The 27,785-nt window shown below is 47.0% G+C and overlaps 1 protein-coding gene across 2 annotated transcripts in view; it reads right to left on the reverse strand.

The window, feature by feature from the left end:
* Nucleotides 1–27,785, reverse strand: part of SERGEF (secretion regulating guanine nucleotide exchange factor) — a 227,518-nt gene that overhangs the window by 168,022 nt on the left and 31,711 nt on the right. For both annotated transcript variants that reach the window (XM_036861735.1, XM_036861736.1), the window contains exon 9: nucleotides 12,495–12,661. In XM_036861735.1, the coding sequence (XP_036717630.1) occupies nucleotides 12,495–12,661 (167 nt within the window). The remainder of the gene's footprint in view (nucleotides 1–12,494; nucleotides 12,662–27,785) is intronic.

The following is a 27,785-nucleotide window of genomic DNA, read 5'->3' on the forward strand; positions in this document are numbered from 1 at the left end:
ATTGAAAGTGATGTTTATACAGTGCACAACGTGTGGTACATAGTCAATGTTCAACAAATAGGAGCTATCATTATTATTATTTCTTAAAAATCCTAATGTTCCCCATCAAGTCTTTCTTAATTGCCAACCTCTGTGCTCAAACCCAAGCCTGCCAATACCATCACCAGGTTTATCATCTCAGAAGGAACCAGCCTCTTCCCATAGATCCTTCAGAAGACTGAAAAGCCTTGATCTTCTCACCCACCAAACTCAGTCTCCCCCAGCCTTTAAATTTCAACTCCTCTAAGAAGCTCTGCCAAAGACTCAAGAAACCTGGCCAACAACTCTTTTCCCTGACACTGCCCCTAGATCTCTCTGCCCCCAAGTCCTCAGCTCTTACCTGTAGGAGATTTATACCATCAGTCACATCCCATTCAGAAAGCTGTAGGACTCTAGATGTCCTCCCTGTTGTCACTTTCCAAGTCCACAGCTCAAATGCACTGACAGGTAATAATGGATAAAGAGGAACACAAGAATCATGGAAATGATTCATATCAAACTCCAGCTCTTTAATAACTGACAACAATTTGCAAAGAGCTACAAGAAATGGAAGTTTCCTGAAAACCCACAGAAGACTGGATATGACAGAGAAGTCAACCAATTTAACTTACATTTGTTTGTTGCTTCATGGTTATAAAATGCTTTCATATTCATAATCATTTTGACAACAACTTGCAGAGGCAGGCCTAGTAAGCAGTATCATATCTGACAGTTGCAAAATCAGAGGCTCAGAGAAGTAAAGCAGTTTGTCCAAGAATCAAACGACAATGTAAAGTCACTTGATTCTCCCAAGTCCTTTTTCTATTGGTTGCTCCTTCACACAGACTCTATCATCAAATGATGTGCATGCTCCAGGCTAGTAAAAAAAAAAAAAAAAAATCTTACACAAAAAGGATCACATGGAAATAAAACTACAGAGGAGATACTCAAGAATGACTAAATTATTGTTCTAAAGTGAGGAACTTTCCTCACTCAATCCTGGGAGTGCTGGCTACATTTGGTTCAGCGACCATGAGCAGTTGTCCCCAGCCAGCTCGGTCTCCTGAAGTGGCCCATGGAAGGTCCTCATGGCAGCTACAAGCAGCCTCCAGCACCTATTAGTGGCTCCCACTCTGCCTCCTGCTTTCCTTTCTCCTTACATTTCTGGCCCCTCTGAAAAGCCAGAAGCTTCACTGTTGATTGATTGTCATAGCAGCTGCTATTTTCATATCTCTGATTCCTTCCATTTCTGCTACCCACAGCCAGTACCCCCCATCTTGGATGACACCAGGCATCCAGTAAAAACAGCTCTCATCCAAAAAGCAATCTGCAGATGCAGGAGGTGGCCACCAGCACTGACAGTGTTCCCACAGAGAGAACCACTACATCACAGAAGGGAATTACACAATCATACAAAGACTAACTTCTTCCTTCTAGTCATAATTTGGTGGTCCCACTACCAAACGGCCTGGGGTCTTTGGGTTCTGAAGGCTACATGCCAGAAGTATGGCCTGGTTTGCTTCCTCGGAAGTGACAAGAGCAATGTTTTCTCTTTATCTACCTCGTGGGGCACCTACCAGCCAAGGTCTCAGTGGCTCAGGACACTGCAGGCCAAGAAGAGGCTGGAACTGGATGGGATTACCTTTGGGGAAGAGGGGTGACTACAGGCTTGGTTCCTAAGGCAGCCATTCAATATAACGTACCCAAAGGGGTCTGGCAGAGAGAGGCTTGATTCAGGCCCTTGCCAATATCAAAGAAGGCCTCCAAGCAGGAAGCTCTGAGCAGCAATAACCCTCGGAATCAAACACTTGGCACTCTACTGGGGAATTCAGAACAAGGTTCTGAACAGTGACCAGGGGTCCAGAACACAGAGTCCAGGCCCTGGGCAATGAGACTGGCAAAATCCAGGCTCTGCTCAGGGTAGGGTTCCTGTGCTAGTGGAACTGGCAGAGAGGTCCAGCTGTCTGGACGGGGTCAGTGTGGGATGGAGAAGGCATTTAAGAAAGGCAAAAGGAAGGCCAGGGTTCATCACAGCCAAGGAGCCAGGCCTCCAGCAGCCCACCAAATGCCAGATCTGGAATCACAAGAGGTCTCAGGGACAAGGGAGGTTGAGGAAAGGTGGAAAAGGGCTTCAGGGACAGCAGTCCAACAAGAGTCAAGGAAGGTGGGTAATGGCACCAAGCTAAGAAAAGCAAAGAAAAACTGAGAAAGAAAGAAGAGGCAGGTCTGTTAGGCTGAATGGCAGGAATACTGAGATGAATGTAAGACATAGTCCTTGTTATCCATTGTTGGGGGGCAGGGGTGGGGGGGGGAAGTAGTTGCCCAAGCAGCCAAGGGCAAAGGAAAGCAGAAGAACCAGAAGAATCAAAGACCCAGAAGTATCAAACAACATGACGATTTCGTTGGTTTGACACAGATGTATTGCAAGGTGCAAGGGAGAGACTGGTAGAAGGTGAGGCTGGATATTGACAGGGGCGGTATCAAGAAGAGCTTTTTATGACAAGCCAGAGATTATAGACATCATCCTAGATGGGAGGCCAAAAAGTAAAGGTATACATTCATCCCTATAATAATTATTTGCTGAGTACCTACTGTGTGCTGGGCACTAATTAAGGTGATGGAGACACAGTGGTGAACAAGGCCTACAGTCACACTCTAATAACTGCATTCTTTGCACAACTAGCTGTGGAGATTAGGGATTGTGTGTTTCTCCTACCTCTTGAGGGCAGAGGTTGGGTCTTATTATCCTCTATTTCCAGAAGGCTCAGCTAAGTTTCTTCCATATAGTACATTTCCAATAAGTGTTTATTGTGGGAAAAAATGCTTCCTGTATTTTCTTTTTTTTTTAATTGAAGTATAGTTGATTTACAATGTTGTTAATTACTGCTTACAGCAAAGTGACTCAGTTATACATATATACATTCTTTTTCATATTCTTTTCCATTATGGTTTATCATAGGGTATTGAATATAGTTCCTGTGCTATACAGTAGGACCTTGTTGTTTATCAATCCTATACATACCAGTTTGCACCTGCTAATCCCAAACTCCCAATCCATCCCTCTCCCACCTCCCTCCATATTTTCTTAAAATCTTTTTTTAAAAATAAGAGCATAACATGGTCAGATTTATATTTTAGTACATCATTTTGGCAGCTGGGTGGGGGCAGCTAGAAGGTGCACAAACTAGAGACAAGGGGTTCTCAACTAAGGGGTGGTCACTGTCACTAGGCAATAGATAATGGGGGTCCAAGCTAGAGAAACAGTGGTGGAGATGGAGGTAGTTTTAAAGCCCTGGCCAATCGATTCACTTACAGCTCACTCAGCCTTCACAGACCTCATATTTCTCTCATCAAACCACTGCAGCCTCCTTTGAAGCCTCGTTGGCTTCTGTTTTCACTCTAAACCTTGGCATGATTTACTTTCACCCTGGGACAGCCCTGTTTTCAAGGTCAAAGCCAACAAAAGACAGCTGGTCAGCTCCAGGGTGACCCCGGGCACGGACTGGGGCAGTCGTAATGCTGCAGAGCATGGTGGTGACACGAGGTCACTGGAGTTTAAATCAGCGCTGATGAATTTCCTCTGCTGCTGAGAGGAAGCTCCGGAAACATCCTTGCTGTTGATGCTGATGGCTACCTCAAAAGACAGGAATTCACCCTTCCCGGCCCTGCATGGAGATTGGCTGTGGGTTACCAAGCACCTGGCCTCCGATATTTTCACTGGTTCCGATTCTAAGAAGTATTTACCACAAAATCCAGGACAGTTCTTTGTAGCTCCTAAGATCTCAAGTGATTAAGACAGAAGAGCAGCTCTGATTCAGACTTATAATAAAACCTGTGTCTGAAGCATAAAGTGGCTCACTTGTTATGAACCCAACAGTAACTCTTTTGTACAGCACTTTAGAGTTTATAAAAGCCCTTATATAGCTTATTTGCATCTTTCAATAGCTCTGTGGGCAACGCAAAGCAGATATTATTACTCCCATTTTGTAGATGAGAAAACTAAGGCTTGGAGAGGTTTTGACTGGCCCAAAGTCATATGAGTTGTCGGTGACAGAGCAGAAATTCCAACCCTGGTCTCACTCCACATTCAAGCCTCTGTCCATCACACCTCCAACTCCAGCAAGCACTAGGGTTTACCACAATCATGAGTTAATGTCTCTGTCCTAGTCCTCATTGACGCCAGTCCTTTCCTTGCTGCTTTTCCTCATAAGACAATGACCCAGATTATGAGTCTGGAGAGTGCTACCAGGTCTCCGTCAGACCCAACTACCACACAGCGATAGCCAAAGCCAGGGCCCAGGGCCACACTGATCAGAACTGTCCAGAGAGGAAGCTGTTGGTGCATAGGGCTAGCTATGAGAAGAAGGAGGGCTCTGAGAGCCAGATCCAAGTCCCTGTTCTGCCATGTAGTATATAACCTTAAGCTCATGACAGTTTTCTCTTTGAACCTCCATAGAATAAGGGCAGCAACATCTGCTCTACCCACCACTCAGGGATCAGAGTCAGTAATGGAATAGTTCTTCTCCCGTTTCCAGGCAGTTACCAGACTGTGCTGGACGCACCCACTACAGAGTAAAGCAAACTAGTGCCTCCATGAAGGCCTCCCTGCACTAACCTCAACACGCAGGCAGACAATTTGTCTTTCAATCTAAGCAGGAAGATTTAAGCCACCCAACAGGAGCTCTCACACTGTTTCAGCACGCTTCTACTGATCATTTACTTTGTACCGAGCCTGGCCCTAATTATACAAAGATAAATAAGACAGCGTGGGCCTTCAAAAGACTCTAGGTTTGATTTAGAGATGGACATGTTAATAAGTACTGTATTACTAATAAACACGGTATTTCAGCATCGGGCAGCAACTTTTCGTTGTCTTTTCGTTGTGAATTCTTGGCACACTGTACGGTGCTGCCCACAGTAGGATGCAGTAAACATTTACTGAATAAATAAATAAAACTAACATAAAACATGACGACAAAGGGTACACACACTTCAATGAAAGAATTGCTCTTCTCCACCTGGAAACTTCCATCTTCCCATATCCCCTTTTCTCTTTACTCCTGTCCTGAAAGAAAAAGTATCCTTCCTTCTTGTCAGAACTAACCCCTTCACGGTGATTTCCCTCCTCTCCCTCATCTCCTTGGAGGCCTTGCTCCAGCCATCCTGCCTCCCTCTTGCATCTGTCCTCGGAAGCTTTCTCTCTCTCTCTTTCCCTCTCTCTAATCCTTGCTTTCAGCCTTCTGACCCACCTCAGGTTCCCCGAGCTTACAAACCTAACTTGAACCAAGCTCTCCTTTCGAGTTCCTGAGCTCGTCCTCATCCTCCTTTGACCACCGAATCTCTCGATTCTGTTGTTTGCGCCTGCAGCCTGTACTTCTCCTCACCCTTTCATTCGCCCCATGTCCTTCGAAGCTGCTCTCAGAAGTGTCATCACCCCTCCCCATCACCAAGGCCAGGGGTCTTGTCTCAGTCTCCAAGCTCCCTGACCTCCCTGCTGAAATCCCCTTGGCTTCTGCGACACTGCAGTTCCTGGCTTGCCTTCTCCCTCTCTTGTCAATACTCAGTCTCTCTCTATCATCTGGCTGCTCTTCCTCTGCTTTCCTCTCAATGCAAGTTCTTGCCAAGATTGCCTTGTTACTTCACATTAGCTCCCTTGAGAACTAATTTAATGTCAAAGCTTCCAACTCAGGAAGGCTTTCCAGTCACCACCTCCACCCCAACCCCCCTGAGCCCAACCGTGCAGAGTCCAACAGAACCATAGGGACTAAAAGTGCAAGAAAGAAAAGGTCCGCAAGGATAGGGGAAGGGATGGGATCAACATAGTTTCAATGTCAGACTCTCTCACAGCCTCTGTCACATTCTGCTTGTCCTGCAATGAACTTATCTTAGTTCTGCCACCAGTTCACAAGCTCCTGAGACAGGATCTGTCCCACTCTTCTCTGCTCCCCCCATTCGATGAATGTAGTGCTCGGACAGACGGGCACACATAAGCGTTTGCCAGATAAAAGAAGAAAAAGCGAAGATGAATATGTGTGAAAGCACTCGGTAAACTGGAAAGCACTAAAGGACTAGAAGCCTCACCATCAACAGACTTCATAAGAACCTTCCGGGTAGTTCAGGCACATTACAGGGTCGGTGCCTGTCCTCTGGCTCTGCATGACATTTGATGCCCAAATGCCTGAGAACATGGAAATCCCTATTCCAGAACTGGCCTGGGATTGAGAGGCACAGACTGCAGCGACAGAGAGAGAGAGAAGAGGAGCTGTAAAGGGCCTCACCCTCTGAGACCACCTCCTCCTCATGTGCTCAGTCGCTAAACATCCACTAAGCACCTATGAGGTGCCAGGAGCTATTCCAGACACTGGGAACACAGCTCTGAACAAGACGACAAGGGCCCGTGCCCTCCTGGATATTATATTTCAGTGAGAAGAGATGATAAATACAAATAAAAGAAAACAGCAGGTAGTAAATAAATGCTTCTGTATCAGATGCTTTACCATCTCTTTCAAACAAAACAGCCCTGGCTGGTGGCTCCTTCTCTCTCCTGAGTGTTCACACGGACAAATCCAGTCCCCTGCTTTGAGGTTTGTTTTGTGTTTTTCTCCCCGTTAGGTCAGCAGCTACAGCACAGATGTGCTAGCTTCTCTAATCTCCAGCAAAACCGTGTTTGTATGAACACTGCCACCCCATTTGGGGAGGCCTCTGAAACCGCTACACCTGGAAGGTTTGGGCAACCTGGCCACCATGGTCTCAGAGACCTCCTGCCCCTCTGAGAAGAGCAATGACGCTGCGGATTACTTACCAGAGAGCTACTTGGGGATCCTTTTTCAGGTTGTGTTCAATTCTGTCAGAGCCCTCCGGACTCAGCTGATTGCTGGTGGTAGATTTCTGTGTTATTTAGGGCACCAAAGTCCCACAGTCTTGACACAAACTTAAAATTAGAAATGCATTAAATATAGGAAAGGAGGAAGGTCATTCAGGAAAGGCAGCCTTCCGAGGGAGCTGCAGGACAAAGACACCCTGGAAACTTCCAGGTTCATTAATGTGTTTTACACAGCATTCCAGTGGTATTTCTCCTTCAGAAATAACACTGTGGAAAGCGTAGGGGACTGGCTCAAACCTCAGCTAACACAGCCGAGTGAGTGACTCTGCAAACTAAAAATAGCTTCTTTCCCACTCATTCTGACAGATTTCACTTAGACCCTGTGCACAGGCTGATTCTCCAACAAACAGTTTTAGTCCTGCAGCAAAATGAGGGCTGGTGGCATTTGGGCTTGACAATTACCCAATCCCTGGTTCGACTCTTGTTTATTTCCACGTTTCCTGCTGCTGCTCCAATGGCTGCGTGTGTGCACATACGTGCACGTGTGCACTGAGCTCCCTGGCTGGGATTTGGTGCTCCTCAACCAAACGTGGGCAGAATTCAAACCAGGAACATAACTCAGGACCATGGCTGCAGATTGAGCCCAGAGCAAGGTTCTCAGAAACACCGGGAGGGCTCTTTGTCTCAGGTCTTCTCTTAATTCCCAGCTAGCCTCTGTGAGCCTCAGTTTCCTCAATTATAAAACGAGGGTAATCATTCCTATTCTGGCCTATTTCACAGCATCACACTGGGATCAAAAGAGATAACGTATGCAAGAGTTATTTTCCTTTAGACATACTCCTATCAGAAGGATGGATGGCAGTGATGGGGCAGGTGAAATAGGCAGCCAGACTACAAAACTAGGCTGGACCACTGGAAGGGACAGGCATCCCGACTGTACCAGGAGCTAAAAGCAGATCCAGATTCACAGCCTTAGTTCGTGTTGTCCCCTCTGCCTGGAATGTCCTTCTCCCTTTGCTAAACTCCTGCTCATTTTTAAGAACCCAGTCCAAACACTTCTTTTTTTCTTTTTTTTTTAATTTTTATTTATTTATTTATTTATTTATTTATTTATTTATTTATTTATGGCTGTGTTGGGTCTTCGTTTCTGTGCGAGGGCTTTCTCCAGTTGTGGCAAGTGGGGGCCACTCTTCATCGCGGTGCGCGGGCCTCTCACTATCGCGGCCTCTCTTGTTGCGGAGCACAGGCTCCAGACGCGCAGGCTCAGCAATTGTGGCTCACGGGCTTAGTCGCTCCGCGGCATGTGGGATCTTCCCAGACCAGGGCTTGAACCCGTGTCCCCTGCATTGGCAGGCAGACTCTCAACCACTGCGCCACCAGGGAAGCCCCCAAACACTTCTTTTTGTTAGTGTCTTCAGAATAAATTATTCCACCTTCACTGCTCCCTTAGCCTTTCGTACACACCTCTAAAAGTACTTTTCACTCTACAGGGTAAGGAATTTATTTACGTACGTGGAAGTTCTTTGAGGGCAAAGACTATTCTTTATCTTTGTATCCACTTCCCCACCCACCGCCACTGTGTGGTCAAAGCAAGTATATGGTAAGTGTCAACCAGTGTTCACTGGGTTGACAAGGAATGGACAAGAGCCCAAAGCCAAGCAGGGGGTAAACCCAGGAGACACGCACACAGGTGGGACAGAACGCACAGAGCCAGTGGAGGGGGTGGCGGGAGGGGAATTCAGGAAGGTAGAGTCACCAAGGTCTGCCTGTTCCCGGCAATAAGGTCACAGCCACAGGGACGGGAGTCAAAGCCAAACTGCAAGTCCTGGGAGGGCCAGGTGGGAGCATCATACTAAATCCCAGTGACCTAAGATGGAACAGGAAGCCCTGGGGACAAGGAACAAGGGCAGAGAACAGAGCCAAGGCGAAGAGGCAGAGCAAGGCTCAAGCAGTACTGAAGTCTGGAACTTCTAGATTAGTTAACGTTCCCAGGTCTGCCAAAGTTGAGCCAGCAGCTTGGGGTTGAGTGATCTTGGCTGTGACACCAAGGGACTCTAGAGGCAGGAGTCATTACAAATTTAAGTAGTGATCGTTTCCATAAAATAAGAATCAGAGATGGAAGAGAGTCTTAGATCTATGAGCAACTTTATAGGAATCGCCTGGTCTAACAACCTCAACCTACATATCGGGGAACTAAGGGTAAGGAGGAAAGGGGCTTGTCCAAGTTCACCCTGTCAGGGCAGAACCATGGCTAGAACCCAGGCCTTCTGACCCCCAATCCAGACCTTGTCCCCCAGAGGCTGTTGACCGTCAGTCAAGCAGGCCTCCTGATGGTCCCACTAACACACCAGGTACCCTGCTGTAGCTGCTTCAGAATCTTGGGGGAGCCCCACGGTACCCACTAAGTGAGTACAGGCACTTCTTCCTGTGAAGTGCAGGCTTCCACCTTTGAGTGGACTTCAGAGCCAGTGTTCCACAGGAAATGGGCAGGGAGCAGCCCCACCAGGAGCTTGGAAAGCAAAAAGGTGCTGGTGTGTATGTTTGCTGTCAGGGAGCAAACAAACCTGTTCACACGCACCCTGCCCTGACATGCTCACGGGGGTAATCCCAACCACGGTGCTCTCTCTGGAATTTTCCAAGAGGGGCTAGAGAGGGCCAGTACCTAAGGCAAAGCTGACAGCGCACGAAACACACAGTCTTCAGTCTTCAGCACTGTAAGAACATTGAACAGAGGCCCGTCTGGTTTAAAATCTCAGTCTTTCTCAGGCTAGAGACGAGACATGGCTCAGAAGAAAAGAACTGAGACTCTCAGGGAATCAGAGACCCTGACTCCCGGAACTTTCCTGCAGGTGAGGGTACATATGCACTGTTACTTCATCCATACAGAAAGTATGTGAGCTTCAAGTTCCTCAAGTCCAAGCCCCAGCCCCACTGTTTACCTACTATGTGATCCAAGTCCAGTGACTTACCCATTAGTCTCCTTATTCTTAAAGCAGTGATTATAACACCTGTGCCCAAGTTTATTGTGAAAAGGAAAGAATATATGTAAAGCATTTAGCACGCTGCCTAGACCATAATAACCACCAAGTAACATTGTGTTTATTTGCTTTCTTTTGTTCATGGGAGGGGCTGGTCATACCACAGTCTAGCTCTGTCTACCTGTGCTTTCCCCTCTCACTCGGCTGTCTCTCTGGACCCTTCTGGGCAGACATCCTACCTGAGGCCTCAGCCCAGACAGCTCACTCCTCCCTCTGCTTATCCCTGGATATAGAAGAAGGTAACTGGCCAGCTATGGGACACTCAGGTCCTTGAAGGTCAGGAATTATCAGTTTAGTCCATGGCTGTTCCTGTCTCCCCAGGTGTCTGTGCACCTCCCTGGCCAAGCCCCTGCCAGGGTATCACCCAGTTTAGCACAGCTCTTGTCTTTTCCAAGGTGAACCCACCCTTAGCAGCTTATAGCTCTGGCCCTCCAGCAAATACATGCCTGACAGGCCAGACCGGGACATGAACAGCAGAGAGAATTCCCAGACCCAATTTACCAGCAGGAAACAGCCTGGGGTCTGAACCTGCAGTGAGACCAGTGAGAACACACACGAGCACCAGCTCCCCAGAGACCAGAGCACAGATGGAGGGGAGCACGAAAATGAAGCTGCCATAGGGCTCAGGGCTCAAGCCGACTCCTCACATTGCCCTGCCAAGAAGCTAAATAATTTAAGTCACATCAGTGTGAGGCTCTTTGGCTATATGCTTACACTGGCCATGTCTGTTACAGTGCTGCACAGCGTGGCCACCACACAGCATTCAAAGGTTTCAAAGGGAAGAAGAGAAAGGACCCAACAGTTACTGAGTGCCTGGAGAGTGCCAAGAACTTGGCATGTAATCCTCATCGATGACCTTCTGTGGTAGGTATTATTACCCTCATCTTACCAATAAAACCAGAGACTCAGAAAAACCCATGAAGCCTCTATGCCTCTGCTGTGCTACCTGACCACTAAGTCTTAAGTGTTCTGGGAAAGAAAAGGAAAGCTAAAGAGTCTAAAGCACCATATATCAAGCTCTCAGCACTTTCCCTCACTAAGCAGACAGTACTAGCTTAAGTACTGCATTCCCTCTTTCACTGGAGTCAACTTCTTTCAAACAGAATCTAGAGAAATACAGCAAAAGCCATGAAGATGCTCATGGCCTTTGCCCCTGCAATTTCATTCCCAAGATTTTGCCTTAAAGAAACAGTTCAACAGGGTATTCACTGCAGAGTTCACTATAGTGACCAAAGAAAAGAGAAATGATCTAAATGTCCAACATTCACAGAATGACTTGGAAAATCCCAGAATCTTCAAATCATATAATATTATACAGCCATTTTAAATGATCTTTAAAGACCAAGATGAAACAAAGCAAAGCATTTGTGATAAAATAAATTACCACTGAATAGAAAACATTATAAATGCCATCACTATAACTTTGTAAAGTATGTACATGTGTATATGCAGAAAAGGAATGTAGCTGTGTTAGGGTGGTAAGATTATGGGTGGTTTTATTACTAGTATTACCATGTCTAAATTGTCCTTGTGGTGTTGTTCAGTGCCTTTACAATTAAAGAAAAAGAGACAGACAGACTGACAGACTCAACCCAGCACCAAGGAAAGGCCCAGGAGGACCAGGGCTGGGATGTAAGGCAGAAATTGAGAACCGTCCTACATACCCGGAAGGAGGAGGCCAGGCAGGCCCCAGGGGAAGGGAAGCCCTCTAGGTATGGAGAGGGTTGTAATTAGTCTGATGCTGATTACAGAAGTCTCACTAGTTTATTAATTTTTTTTGACAGACTGAATGAAGACTGAATTCCTTCATTAAGACAACTTGGGTTCAGAGGCACATTTCCTGAGTGGCCATCCCCATTCTTCTCAAAAACCTAGCCCTTTCTTTTTCTTTTTTTTTTTAAAGGACAGCAGTAAAGTAAAATTTAGTAACAGAAACACATACCCTGGAGAAATTAAGACTCTTGCCTTAAATGCAGAAATTCAAGACATTTCAGGGAACTAAAGGGGCTTGAATAAACAACTGAACTACCGTGTTTTCTACACTGGGAAATATAAACAGAAGAGCAAAATACTCAGCTTAGTATTAACGGCCCCTCTGATCAGGTTCCAACCTTCTGATATTACTTCATATTCAGCCCCACAGACACACCATGCTCCAGCCAGACAGAACTACCAGTGCTCCCCAAACACCTTCTTCACTTTCCCACCCCCATGACTTTGCTCCAGCTGCTGTGCCCACCGGGAAGTCCTCCTCTCTCTCGCAGTGCCTGCTCAAGCCTCCCCATCCTCCAAGGCACAGCTCAAAGCTGTGTCCTCCACAAAGCCGAACCCAATCCTGTACCCTGAACTCATCTCTCACTCTCCGAAGTGGATCCAGAGCCCCTGGAACCTTAGAAGGAGTCACACACAGTCTGCCCTGTGGCACAGGTAGACAGGTAACTGCCTTTTCTACCATATTAAACCCGAGCAACTTGAAGCAAAGACCCCTTCAGGCTTCTGCATGGAACCCACCATAAGGCCTAAACTATAAGCACACAGTAGGCTCTCAGTGAATGCTCCCCTGAAAGATAAGGAAAAGAAACGCATCACCTCTGCGGAAAGAGGTCACTTCCTACCTCAGTTGCTCCCGTTAAGCAATGCAGAGAGGAGGGTGTGCTCTTTGATGGCCTGGAGCAGCGGAGGGATGGATCCTGCTTCTTTGGTTTCCAGCCTTCATCAGACTCCAATGTCCTCCCCAGTTGACCGTAGTCTGCTCGGCCCCAGGTAAACACCTTGCCAGTTTCTAAAAAAAGAAAAAAAATTATTTGAATTAAGGCTATATTCCACAGCTGTGCTCTCATGGGTAAGCGAAGAATTACAAGAGAAAGTATGATCATTAATTTTGGTACCAACTACCATGTAGCAGGAGCCTTCCTATCTTCCTGTAAAGAAGTGTGCATATTCACGTGTTTATAGATGTGGGAACTGAAGTTCAGAGAGGTGAGATGTATGACTTAACCAAGATCAAACAAGGGCTGAGTGCCAAAGTTGGATTCCAACAGAGGCTACTTCTACAGGTTGGGCTCCTGCATTTTAACAGATATGGACATGGCCACAGAGAACACCTCAACGGCGCTGTATGGCCTACGCGCCCACTCCCCTCCCCAACACCCTCCTTGTACTTTGCAGGGACAGATGATGTCTGTTCTCAGGCTCCCCTCCCTCTCACCCAATCCAGAGCCCTCTGTCAGCCACCTTAAGGTTCCCCAGGCTCCGGACTTGCCCCAGGCCACAGTCTCTCAGGGCCTTACTCTGAGCTCAATTAATGGCCAGTTTCATGTGTTTTTCCCTCCATGTAACATCGAGGACCTTTCAGAGTCTATGCTCTTACCCACAGGAGCAATTCTAATAGTCCCAAGGTGAGCGCCAGCACACCACTATGTGCTAGAGGGAAGGGAGTGAGAGAAGGAAAAAAAAGACAAAATCATTTACAGCCAGAAATCATCCAGTCCCCCAGATGCACCATCTGGGAAGCTGGCCAGTGCTAAAGACGAATGATGAAAATGAAGTTTGGAAAAAAGAAATGGCCTTTTTTCTCCCAGATAAGAGAGAATTCACCAAACTTATTCAGTTGTACCGAGTGCCACATTTGTTATTTCAACAGAAATGCAAAATCTGATGAGGCACAGATTATTAACAGATTCTCTGCAATAAATATGCATAACCATGTGCGCTGTATAAATTCTTTATACATGTTTATTTTAACAAAGGGAAACTTTGCTTAAGAGACAAAACACCAAGTAATGCATATTAAATTCTAGACAAATCTACTACATACTCTGTGTTTAGTATCAAAGCTTCATCTGGTCCCACATTCAACATACGGTTTATAGTGTCAGTTAAAAAACAACCAGAGACTCATGGGGGAAATGTCAGAATTTTGAAGGGGTACAGGGCTCTGCAGGGATACAGTTCTCAGGATCAATCTGCTCACGGACACCAAAATAGATACCAAGAAGTTCTTCCAGGCTTCCTCGAAGAGGGAACAAAGTCTGTGCAACCCATGGGGTACCAGATATATTACAAGGACAGGGAGAGGGTCCATTCAGATGTGTTATTTCATGGCCTCACAAGTGCTGCTCCTTTTGCCATGGATGCCCTTTCCTTACATCATTCATTTGATAAACTATGGCTCAACCTTCAGAGTCCAGCTCATGGACCACCAGTTCTGCAAAACCTTTCTTGACTTCTTAATTCTCCACAGAACGGGTGAAACCCTCCCTCCTCTGAGCCACCTTTACTACTGTACTCATCAACTACTAGGATCCCATTTAACAGGTGGGAAAATTAAGGTTCAAAGGAGTGACCAGCCCAGGGTCACACAGTTAAGCCACACTCCTTCTACTAGCCCATGGTACCACTCTGTATTGGTTAATCACACTGGCCCACATCACTGCATAAACACACTTCCTTCACTTCTGTAGGATTAGCCCAAAAAAAGCTCATGTGCCCAGGACCCACAAAGCATCCCAAACTGGCAAACTGTCCCTCTGCTTGAGCTGGCTGGGATTTACAACCAGACTGCCTTAGCAGGGAGATTCCCAAGAAGCCAGAGGATGAGACTGTCACTTCTTAAAGGGTCCTAGCATTCCTCTGCTGAGAAGAACTGGCAAGTTGCTAACTGCAAGACTACAGAGAGAATTATGTTATCACAAACCCCACCGTGAATCCTTTCTTATCAAGTAAAACATCTGAGAACCTCCTCTGCTATTGATTATTGATGTCCAAGACAGGCAAGACTGCCAGAATATGGTGCTACCATGATTACATTTCCAATAACAATTCAACCATTCCACTTACGTAGCACTTTTCACCTTCAAAGCACTTTACAAAGATGAACTAATTAATCTTCATGCTCCCTGGGGAGGCCACAGACATTTTATTAGAGACAACCAGGCTGACTGGATGGCCAGACTTTGGGTTCCGACCTAAGTTTGTGCAGTCAGGTAGGTACACTCCCTGAAGCTGTCTGTCTGCTTCTCCCCAAAATATACTCTGCATCAGAAGGCTCACAGGGGACAGAGGAGGCTCTTTTCTTTTTCCTTTAAACAGACATTTACTGACCACCTCCCAGGAGCCCAGCACATTAACAGACAATATCTCAATTAATCCTCACAAAAATTCTGTGAAGTATAGATTATTAAGCTTATTTTACAGAGGAGATTAGATGACTTGAGAGGTTAAATGACTTGATCAAGTCCAAAAAAAACCAGCCAGTGGTAAAAGCAAATTATAAACCTCTGTCTTCTGATTCCAAGACCAATGGCAGATCCAATGATTGCACAGCTGCTGTCACAAACTGATGAAACCTGGCTGATGAAACAGCCATTCTGACAGTGTTTGAGGAGGTGGGGGGGAAACTCAGATTAAATGGATATGTTCTGTGTACCATCCAGCTTTCCTTACTAGAATGGCCTCCTTCCCAAGAGACCATGCAGACCTCAGAACTATAAGCAGTGAAATAAAGGCATTAAGCACAAGGATTACGATTTTTAGGTCACCTGGAGTAAAAGAAAACAATGAATCCACATACAAAAGATGTTCATTAATGCACTGTAGGTAAATGTCTGCCTCGAGCTGAAGCAAGCTGGCAAATCCAAGGACATTCAGATCCCAAATGTATGACAAATGAATCTACCTTAGATTAAATAATTATATATTACTGTGACAAAAAATAGATACATTAATGCCATCCAACGAGTATAGGTATGTGTCTCCAGATAAATGGGAGAAATGACAAACAGCTCAAAATAAAGTCAGCAAGTAAAATATAATTTAAAGGCACATGCATGTGAAAATTAACAGAATAACTAGGGAGCCAAGAAATATACACGGCCAAGGGTCCCAATGCAATGGAGAAAACAACGGGGCCAGATGAGTGGTATTGACAAAGACCGTCTAGGGAGCTTGCAGGGAGCATTCCAAGCTGGAATTGCCCCGGCAGGCTTGATGGAACAAGTGGCATTAAGGTGAACTTCTGGAAAGGAAAAGAAAATGGGAAGATCAGGGAGAACGTTCCAGGAGTGGGGAGAGGGGATAAGCAACGACAGAAATCCAAAGGCACAAGGTGGGGCACGTGGAGAGAGGGAGGGTCACAAGGCAGGGCGGCGGAGGTGAGTCGGGGCTGCCAGGCTGGGGCCACCTCAAGGCAACGCCAGGCTCACGGTCTGGACTTGACCTTCCAGACTTGTTTGCTTGCACTCCCTTATCAGCAAAATATTTTTAACATACCTCTAATACATGTATATTCATTTATTTATTAAAGTATGCACTTGCATTATACACATATGGGAATTATAAAGGTACCTTTATTCAAAACTGTATAGTGAAAACACACTCCAAAAGTAGAAAATTTAAAACAATGAGATAAAAACATAAAAGAAGTCAGAATTTTCTCTTCCCACACCCTGGTAATTCATCTTGCATGCTCACTTTAGGAACTACTGCTACATAGACCCTGGGGAGACTGCAGACTTTTGGGCAGGGGTGGGGCCTGATGAAATGAGTGTTTGGGGGATGGTACATTTGGCAAAGGATTGCAGGGGGCCAGTAATAATAATATTCATACCTAACACTTCCCTCTCCAGCACCACTATGTGCCTAAGCATTCTGTTCTAGGAATTCTCTATATACTGTTCTAAGCTTTCTCTATGCAGTATTCTGTTTACCCCTCCCAACAACCCTGTGAGACAGGTATTCTTACCAGCCCCATCTTACTGACAGGGAGAAGGTTCTAGGAGTGAGAGAGGGGACAAGCAAAGTCACAGAAGGAGCAAGTGAAAAGGGAAGGAAGGCAGGAAGCCACTACAGTGACACAAGCCTAAGAGGCATCAGCTAAAGCCAAGGTTGAAGTCGTTGCAGGGGGATAAGAATTTGCAAGGCTTGGCACCCCATTTGACGTAAGAGAAAGGGAACGGGAGGAGATACACAGCACTCTGAGATTTCTGGATTTCAAGGTTAGTGGGAAGGTGGGGGTGTGCCATTAAAATTTAAAAAGGCAAAAAAAAAGGTCATGAAGAACCTAGTGGCAAGACAGGAATAAAGACACAGACCTACTAGAGAATGGACTTGAGGATATGGGGAGGGGGAAGGGTAAGATGTGACAAAGTGAGAGAGTGGCATGGACATACATACACTACCAAACGTAAAATAGATAGTTAGTGGGAAGCAGCTGCATAGCACAGGGAGATCAGCTCGGTGCTTTGTGACCACCTAGAGGGGTGGGATGGGGAGGGTGGGAGGGAGGGAGACGCAAGAGGGAAGAGATACTGGGACATATGTATATGTATAACTGATTAACTTTGTTATAAAGCAGAAACTAACACACCATTGTAAAGCAATTATACTCCAATAAAGATGTTAAAAAAAAATTTAAAAAGGCGCAGAGGGTGCTAGATCAGGGGTTCCATTGACAGGAGTCATGCAATATTATTTTGTTACCAAATGATTTAAATCTCCTGGAGCCTTGTGCAAACATCTTATCAAACGGTCAAATACAAATAAAGGAGGAGTGAATGAGGAGAAAGAAAATGAGGTGCAAAGCCCTGGGTGCTCTGGGATCAGAGAAGACGCAAAAGGGGGGTGGATGGGGAATGGTCGCGGAGCCAGCTTCCTTCACCAGCCAGAGGGCTGCCCAGGATGCTGGTAGGGGCAGGTGCTGCAGCCACAGCAACAGGCACAGTGAGAAGCTGCTCCAGCAGTATCTGGGTCCTCAGGGGAAGAGGAATTTCTACCCTGTTCTGGGAAAAGGGGTCCTGAAGGCGATAAGAAGATAGATTACAGTGTGATATAAGGAACATCCATATTTTCTTAACATAATCTGTCCCAGAAGGAAACAGAATGCCATTGAAGATATCAAAATGGAGTTATAGCAAATAGAGGTAGATGTTATAAAAAGAATCCCATGGGTCAGGCAGAAAAAAGTCCACACAACCTCTTTAGTCCCTCCCACCTCAAATGTACAATGCTTTCTGGAGTATACACACACACACACACACACACACACACACGAGGAGGCCTCTCTGCACCTATGAGTTATATTTATTATATAATTGATCCATTTGCAAACACTTGTTACTCTCAGGGTTATTAATTCTAAGTCCTTAGAGTGTAAGAACCTCATTTCTATAACCCATCCTTTGTTCTGCCATGTGGACAGAGACTTCATTAAAAGGCACTTGATGATAAAAACCAAGAAGTTCGAACACCAAACTAACTGCCCGAGAGTCACCAAGCTTAGTCTTCCCGTGCAAGGAGGAGGAGAGGGGAGAGCTCAGAGGACAGGGGCTGGACACAGGCACACAGGGCTGCTTCCCCCACGCAGATGTGCCATCCTGCTCTTCCTCAAGGCTTCCACACCCCTTCCCTCCGCCCCCTGCTGTCTCCTCTACCCCTGAGCCCATTCACCTAGTCAACTTGTATTCACTCTTCAACTCTGCTCAGTCCTCAACCCAGATCAGACTCTTCTGTGCAACAATCTCAGAGAACCATGTTCCTCATCTTGGGAGAACTTGTCTCAGTTTATAAATGTATGCTCATTAGGAGGACTGTTGATTAAAGTCTGTCTCATCCTCCAGAGAGTCGGCTCTGTGATAGCAGGGACTGTTTCTGCCCATCCCTGTATCCTAGAAAAGTGCCCAACACAGAGTAGATGCTCAATAAAGTATTTGTTGCTTGAATGAACAAATGAACAATCTAACCATCTCTTCCTACCTACTTCTTGCTCCCAACTACTAAACTTTATCATTTGCTGGCTCCATAATCTTAAGCAAATTACTCAACATCTGAAAAATGGAAAAATAACACCTTCCTTGTAGGGCTGCTGCAAGGATACTTTTTCATATAGTGCATGACACATAACAGTAAATGTTAGCCCCTATTACTACTATCCTCCCAAACTGAACACCACAGCCTTACCAAGGATTTCCATCATTCCACCCCCAATTTCTACCAATTTGTCAAATCTTCTCTGCCAGCTGCCAACTACCGACATCTTAGGTAAATCTTAGGTAAGTCATCTTCTTTATCTTACTGATAAAGAAGAGGAAGAGAACTGAAGGCTTCAACATTGGATTTTGGGATTTTTTGTAAGATACAAGCATAGTATATGGCACATCGTATCACACAACACAAATAAATTTAAACCAGGGGGTAAAAAGGAAGAGAGTGGAAGAGAGCAATGGAAAAGAGATGAAGCAAGGTGAGTTGGAGAAGATAAGAAGATTTAACCAGAGCCTCAGAAGACCTGGATCCTAATCCTGGCTTCTCTCCAAGGCTACGTGATCTTGAACACATCCCTTCCCTGCAGGGGCCCTATTTTTCCTATCCATACAATAAGAGGACTGGGATAGATGACCTCTGAGACATCTTCTTGGTCTAAACTTTAATAATGATGTCTAAAAATCCTCAGGGTCAAAATGAGTGGTGTACAATCTAATTTTCTTGGCACCTTTTGAATATTTACTCTGACCAGTGTCCCTGAATAAAACATCCACTCTAATATCAAAGACCACTAATATGATTAACAATTTTTTTTATTGAAGTCTAGTTGATTTACAATGCTGTGCCAATCTCTGCTGTACAGCAAAGTGACTCAGTTTTACATATATATGCATTCTTTTTTTTTAAATTGAAGTACAGTTGATTTACAATGTTATGGTTACCAATTTTAAAATTTGGTAACTTAGCTGTATATCTTGTTTGTTTGTTTGCTTTTGTAAAATTTCCCAAGTCTCCAAAGTTGTATCATGAATAATATCACATAACAAAAGGTTTGGAATTTTTTTTTAGTTAATACAGGAATAAAATTTCCAAACATGAGCTGTCCAACTAAAACGAAGAGAAGAAGCAGCCTGCAAAGAGATTGAAAAAAAACATAAGGGCCTGGGGAGAATTATTTATTGAGAGCTGACTCTGTGTAAAACTCTATTTTAGGCACTGCCATGAAGTTATATAATTTAATCAACACTGAATGATTGGTGTGAATCCCATTTTACAGAAAAAGAAACAGGTCACAGAGGTTCAATGACTTGCTCAAGATCACACAGCTTGGAAGTGGCAAAGCTGCAATAATGATGATGATAATAACAATAACCAGTGTTTTGAGAGCACTTACTTCATGCCAAACTCTTTACATGGATTGTCCCATTTAGTCCACAAAAACACCCCGTGAGAAGGCATTATTATAATCCTCAAATTACAGGGGAGGAAACTGAAGCATAGAGGGAGGTGAAGTCTCAAGCTCAGAGCCTCCAGCTGCCCCCAGTCGGTGCCCCCAGTCACTGCCCTGAAGGGGACCCACCAGTCCGTGTGACCCCAGCTCCACTTTTCATTGGCCCACACTGCCTCTTTAAAAGTGGACAGTCCCCAGGGACTTCTGGAGGTTGTTCAGAGTCACAGGGACACCTGTGTGGGCTAGGGGCACAAAGACAGCCCGGTCAGATCACTAAGGGAGCATCACCCTCGGCCTATATGACAAAGATCAGAGTCCTAAGACATGCCAGGCACTCCACACGGCTGCTCCATTTTCACCACTCACTTTATTAGCTGTCAAATCAGGGGCACTGGCGAGAGAAGTCCAGACAGACTGCGCCTGAGGAGCCCCTGGACCAGCTGTAGGACTGTCTGTACCACGCAGGATGGGGGCTTCCCAGACAAAAGCAGGGAGGACTGGTTTCTTCTCCAAACCTGGTGAGGGCATCTCAGGAAGCCCTGGTCCTAGACTGTTTGTGTATTTGGCTCCCTCGCCCTCCACAAGCCCCTCCCTCCAAGCACCTCTGTTCTCTTAGCGCTGGGTGACTGCCCCTTTGTCAAGGGCCTGCTCCACTTCCTCCCTCCCAGGCCTCAGGGTTGTGCTGTGCCCCAGCCTGCACTGCTGGTCGGCCTGCTTGTTCCACCCACAGAATTCCTTCTCATCCTCAGGGCCTGGCTCAAAAGCCACTGCCTCCCTAAAGTATTCTATCATCCCCTAGTCAGAATAGGCCATCCATTGCTTAGGAGCCACTGGCATGGTGCTTGTACCCCTGTTCTAACTACTATTCTATGCCACCAAATATAAGCTCATTTGATGACATGTCTTACATTGCCCACTGTCTTAGTCAAGGTTCTCCAGAGAAACAGAACCAGTAGGTTCTATAGAGCAAGATTTATTATAAGGAATTGGCTCACATGATTATGGAGGCTGGCAAGTCCAAAACCTGCAGAGCCGGTGTCCAAGTTCAAACGCTGTCAGGCAGGAGAATCCTCTCTTACTCAGAGAAGGGTCAGCCTTTTGTTCTATTCAGGTCTTCAACTGATTGAATGAGGCGCACCCACATTAGGGAGGGCAATCTGCTTTACTCAGTCTACTGATGTAAATGTTAATCTCCAAAAACACCTTCACAGAAACACGCAGAACAACATTTACTAAATATCTGGGCACCCATGGCCCAGTCAAGGTGACACATAAAATTAACCATCATATCCACTGAAGGCTGGAGAACAGTGATCCTTCCTTATGCTGTCTGTATTCCTCACAGCACCTAGCATAGGGCCTGACCCAGAGCAGGTGCTCAGTGTTTGCTGGAAGGAAAAAGAGTTACAGGCATTGCTCTTACCACAAGCTTTTATGTGCCACCAAGGATGTCAGAGACCATCCCATCCAACTCCCCAAAGAGAATACAAAACTAAGGAAAACAAATGACTCTTCACACAGACTACTCGGAAACAGAGCCGGGCACTCTCAATATTCAACAAATGGTTACTGAGTACTTTCTATAAGCCAGGTGCTGTCCCAGGTGCCAGGGGCCACAGCAGTGAACGAAACAGACAAAACTCCCTTCCTTGGTGAAGCTTACATTCTAGCAGGGGGAAGACAGACAATGGACAAAAATCACATAAAACATATCCCCTGGCAAACGACTTTAAGTGCTATAAATACAAAGTAGGAAAAGGGGACAGAAAGAGCTGGGGAGGGAGGTGGAGGCTCAGGACAGGTGCCCAGCTCCCCACTTCCTGTCCAGGGCTTTTCGTCTATAGCACACCACCTTTCTTAAAGGAAGAAAGTTAAATTGAAGAGCCCTCACCCAACTCCTGAAGGGACAGTGAGACTTGTTCGAACTACCTCTCAGGACTATGATGAAAAGGGAGACAATAAACATGAAAGCACTTTATAAACTCTAAATAGAGGTGCTGGAAATATCATGACTATCACTCTTTCTCTAAAGCCAGTGTGCAAAGAACCATCATGAGAGGCTGGACCGTGAGCCCCTGCCCTGAGGGGCTCTGGCCCCTGCTCTGGCCGAGTGCTTGGGCTTCCTGCTCCTCCAGGAGCCCAGCGGCACATCAGGCTGCCAGTCACACCTAGCAGTCACTTGGCACCCAGAGAAAAAACATCCCTGATTGAGGCCGGTGCCTCTGCAGATGTTTCCCAACTCATTTCACATTCCAACTCCCAAGCTTCTTCGCACACTTTTAGACTCTTATTAATAACACTTTAAAATGTAGATTGCTGCCTAATCTTAGCTGCGTAATTAAAAAAATAATCTTGCTTCTCTCCCTCCCGGCAAGAAAGGAAACCATACCCCAGGGCTTCTGCAGCTAAGAATCACACCCTGCAGAAAAGCTAGCAGGAGGCTGCAGGTGTTGGGGCGGGGGGAGGACGGCGGGAGGGAGTGGGGGGAGTTGAAGCCAAGAAGCAAGTCTAATCCTTGATTTTGGAGAAAATGAAAACGAGGCTGAAGGAGGTGAGGGATTTGCCCAAGGACACACAATGTATTTTGGCAAAGCCAGAACCCGAATCCCAGTTTCCTGCTTCCCAGGAACCTCTGTCCACTGCCTCGTGGGGAGAGGAGAGGAAGAAGGCAGATGTGAAGTCCTTGGAGAGTAGGAACCTGTACTTGTGTCATTCTCCGTGAGCACTGCTCACTGCATAAGGAGAAACAGCTACAGGTCTCAGATGTTCAAGATGATTATGGAAACAAGGCTCAAAATTCTTTACATTCAGTTCAGACTCACAGACCACCAGAGCAGGAAGGGACCTCAGAGTACTCTAACCCTACCGTCTGCTTCAGCTGGGAAAAGTGCAGCCCAGTAAGGAAAGTAACTGACTTACCCAAGGTAAGGTAATAGTGGGTTAGAAGCAAAGCAAGGCTAGAACCCAGGTCACCCTGACTTCTAGCACATTCTACTCACAGCTTCTTAGAAAAATACGTCAACCTCTCAAAGCTTCAACTGCCACCTGCATTAGCTAATTACCAAAGGCCTCCTGGGCTCCTTGGCATAAAAGAGCAGAGACAGGCAAGGTCCACAGGGCTCCTCACTGCCTGCTTCTCTAGCATGGCTTCTTGGAAGGCCCAAGAGCAGGGTAATGGAAAGACACACATCTCTACCCCCATCGCCTCAGGGTTCTCCTCTCCCCACCTAGCCCTGGACTTTGCCTTCAATTGCTGTCTCTTGCAAAAGATCATCAGCAGTTTCCATCTCTGTGAAGTTACAAAAAAAGAAGAAAAAAGGCCAAGCACTGAGCCCAGCTGTTGGTGAAGCTGCGTTTTCCACTGATGACGATGACTCACAGTGCCCGAGCTGGAGGCTGGAGCTGGGAATGAGACTTGGGTGATTGGGCACAGCCAAGGGAAAGCCGCAGTTCCCAAGCACGCCTGGGCCTGCAGAGACGCGCTGCCTGAGTCCCCTGGGTAAAGTCACAGCACCTGGCTGTGGGCACACAGCGCCCCCTGCAGACCATCCTGAGGTCCAGCAGGACCAGGAGCAGGGACAAACCCTTACCTGGGGCCAGTGCATCCTGCAAAGCTCACCATGGTATCCAAGCTGTTATGTTAGGAAACCAGGGTCCCACCTCTGAAAACCCAAGAGATCCCCCAATACTATTTGCATCCTTGGCTTCCAAAGAGAAACTGGCTGTTAGTTAATGGGAGACCCAGATTAAGATCTTCAAGCAGGGAGACAGAGGTTGCCCCCGATCCTTGGGTGGGCAAATAATTCACCCAGGGGTAGGAGCAAGGAGGGGAGGGAGCCTGTCCCAGATGCCAGTTTGTGGTCAACCAGTGAGAACATCTTGGGACATGACTCTGGATGGTGCCTCTCAAATTTCCTTTAACCCTACCCCTGGGAACTGTCCCAGGTTCTTCAGGAGAGTTGAGTATAAAAGACCTATTGGGGCCTTAGGTGAGCTGCACTCACAGATGGGGGGCACTCTCCCACCCCCACATGTAAGGACCCTGCGAGAGCGAGAACAGAGCAGCAGGACAAAGTCAGGAGGAGTCTGTGGAACTGACACCCGCCCACTGTCAGTGGTCTGGGGACTTGCCACTTGCCTCAAGCAGTGGCAGTAAGGAGCACCACCAGAAGAGGCCATAAGGAGAACCTGTTATGATCAAGCACCCATCAGGAAAGGGAAGATAATCAGACTTGGAGTCCCAGTAATTTCAATGAAAGGGGCCCTGCAGGTTACATTCAAATTGCTCATCTGGAGGTCCAAGGCCTCGTGGTGTGAAGGGCCACCAGGCCAGATGCACGGTGAGACAGCCTGTATTTCCTTCCCTTCCACATCTGATCTCTCTCTCACTCTGCTCCCTGATCCCATCTGTCCCTCAGGCCCCAGAAAAAACACCCTTTACCAGCACCCCACCCACCAAGAGATTCCACCAATGTGACCTTCTGTAAAAACCTGACTGGGTTTAAGATGACCTCCGAGGCGTTCACACTGAGTCCCACTAGAGATGGTGAGCACCAAAGCTATAGTGCCTTCCCTGGAGAGGCTGACTTTTCCATGGCCAGGGACTGGGAAAGGCATCTGCTACACAGGATTTTTCATTTCATAGGATCAGCTCCAACCAAATCAGCAAAGCACTGTTACTATGGACCATCTGCCAGGACCCGGAAACAGCCCTGTTACATAAAGGGGCTGGTGTAATGAAATTTATTAAACTGGATTCTTCCTTCCTCCATAAAGGAGACGAAGCACTTACAGTCTCTCTTAGGAGAGGCGCTGCAGGGCAGTGGAGGAGCCCTGGGCTAGAGACCCATGGGTTCTAATCCTGGCCCTGCGTCCATTAGCTATGGGACCGTCTTCCTGGGCTTCTGGTTCCTTAAATTTCAAATAAGGATGAGATGGTCCCTTCCAGCATTAAAAGTCCATGACTTCTTATTGTTTTCACCAAAATGGCAAAAAAAGTAAGCATACTTTGATATTAATTTTGTACTGCAGAGTTAATTTTCTGAAGAAGAGCAGTGCCTTCATACTTGCAGGCTAAATGAGAAAAGTGCTGAGCGGAGCCCCTGACCCAGGGGCTGGCTGGAGGAAGGTATACAGAGGAGAAACCAGAGGTTGGTACCTTCTATCACCCAGGCAGGAAAGGCCCAAGCGACTCACAGAGAGTTCTCTGGGAAGCAGTACAGTATTGTCAATGATCCCGTTTGTGCACACGGTACTTTGCATGTACAAAGTGCTGTCACATCCAGGATCTTACTTGATCCTCACAATGTCCTCCGGTAGACAAGGTGACATTGCTGACCCCATTTCACTCTGAGCAAGGTAAGGCCAAGTAACTAGGTGGGCTGAGTCCATGTCTCTTAACCTCTCTTCAGTTTCCTCACACGTAAAATCGGGAGGGAGCCTTGCTCGGCAAACTTTGTGTAAGGATTAAATAGATGATTTTGCAAAGCCCTGGCAAAATGCCTGGCACACAAGTGCGTCCTTGGTAAACATGAATAACCCTTCCCCACACCCTCCATCTCCTCGGGGACGTGTGGGGGAAACCCCGAAGCTGCTCATCTTCAGGCCCTTATGAAACGCTTCAAGACGGAAGGAAACGCAACCTTCCCTGTGGCCTGAGACAGCTCCCCAGAGGGTGGACCAGTGAGCCAGGTAACTCCAGTCCCTACCAGTCTCGGCCTTTCTAATGGTTGCCCAGGTCATGGGGGAGAGGGTCCCCCTGGGAATCCAGAGTACCTCAAAATCAGCCACAGAGAGACGTGAGCAGAAAGCAGCCTGTAAGAGCTGCCCCGAGGCAGGGCCCTCCCTCCCCTGTTCATATATATCACCCCCACCCCGAAACCTTCAGCTGCTCCTCCCACTGCTCACAGAATAAAGCCTGAATAAGGACCCATGCCTGTTATTCTTGAGGGATTCCAGTCCCTTCTGATCCTCTCTGGCTCCATGTTAAGCAAACCACGCCAGGGTGCACTTCCCACTTCTATACCTTTGTTTCCAGGATTCCTTCTGCCTGGAATGCCCTGCCCTCACCTCGGCTATTCAATAAATATTTGTTGAATAACAGAGTGAAGGCATGAAAGAAGGAATGTGTGAATGAGTGAATGACATGATATATACCCCCACTGAGGCAGCCAAATTAGGGATTATGATTCTCATTTAACAGATGAGGAAATTCAGGCCCAGAGAGGTTATTGACTTGCCTAAGATCACACAGCCAACAAGCAGCCAAATTAGAACTTGAACCTGGCTCTTCAGGGCTCTTTTGGCTACCTCAGGCTTCCTCCTAAGGTAAAAAGTCACTCTTAGATTAGGAAAAAGCTGATCCAAGATTCCTAAAAATGGGCCGCTTTCATCTTGGCACACGTCCGAGAGCACTTTAAGGCACTGGCTGTCACTATGATTATTGAGAGTTCCCGTGAGACAGGCAAGGTCCCCGGAGAAAGGGCAAGCACAGTGCCATCTGTCAAGAACCTAAAAATGATGGCGCAATTACAGGCCGGTCACTTAATGCTCACTTTTAGAGAGCTCCTGGAACAAATCAATCCCCACCAGGAAAGAGGAGGAGGGTTCTTTGAATGGAAACTCAGCCCTCTTGCCAGGGACCTCCGAGCCCTTACCAGAACCACCCTGTGAACTCGTAGCATGGCCGGTGCGCCAACCCCCTGCCCCAGGGACAGATGGGGCAGCCGAGACCCCACAACCCTAGGGCACCAGGCATCACTGTCAGCCTCAGGGAGCTGAAGCTCTCTCTGCCCTGGGCCTCTCCAAGAAGGTGGGAAGAGGGCAGGGCCACAGGCCGGTCTCCTGAGCACAGCCACTGAAAATGGCATCGCTCCCACATCCGAAAACTGCAGCCACTCCATGCAACTAACCCTCATGGAGCCCTTCTTCTACGCCAGGGGAGATCCAGGGGGCATGAAACAGACCAAGTCCCTAACCCCGTGGGGCTCACACCTGGTGAGGGGAGAATGACGACAAAAGAGTAAACAAACAATGATACTGTAGTTTCAGGCAGTGAAGACTGCTCTGCTGGAAAATAAAGCTGGGCGCGGAGTCGAGCGGGTCTGAGACGGGTGGAGGTAGCCACTTTCAGTGGGGTGCACAGCGAGGGCCTCTGTGGGAGGTGACAGTGGGCAGAGTGATGGCAATGTGGCAGTCGCTACATGGGTGGGGCTCAGGGAGACCAGCACTCCTGGCAGAGGGAACCGCTGGGGTCCAGATGCAGACAGGAAAGGTACTTGACCTCTTCTCAGAAGGCCTTCTACCGCCAGACACCACCCCCGAACCTGCTCCACGAATACCTGCCCTTTACTGCTTCACAGGCCTCCTCCCCACGGCAGCCCACCACAAGCTTTCTCCACAGAAGAGAGAAACATATGTGCTCCTCCCTGCCCTCCAGCCTGGGAGTCGCTTGCTACATTTCCAGTGCACTTGCTTTGAGGGGAGGTGGCATGAGGAAATGAAATGAGTTTGACCTTTGACATCAAACAGAGCATGGTTCCACTGTCTGCTTGGTTAACTAGCTGTGTTACTTTAGACAAGCCACTCAGCCTCTCTGAGCCTCAATTTCCTCACCTGGACTGCAGGGGAAATGAACCCTACCTCAGAGAGTTATGAGTATGTAAGCGGCAGCACCTGGCAGAGCACCCGGTACATG

This window comes from Balaenoptera musculus, chromosome 8 (assembly GCF_009873245.2).
Source record: "Balaenoptera musculus isolate JJ_BM4_2016_0621 chromosome 8, mBalMus1.pri.v3, whole genome shotgun sequence".
NCBI classification, from domain to species: Eukaryota; Metazoa; Chordata; class Mammalia; order Artiodactyla; family Balaenopteridae; genus Balaenoptera; species Balaenoptera musculus.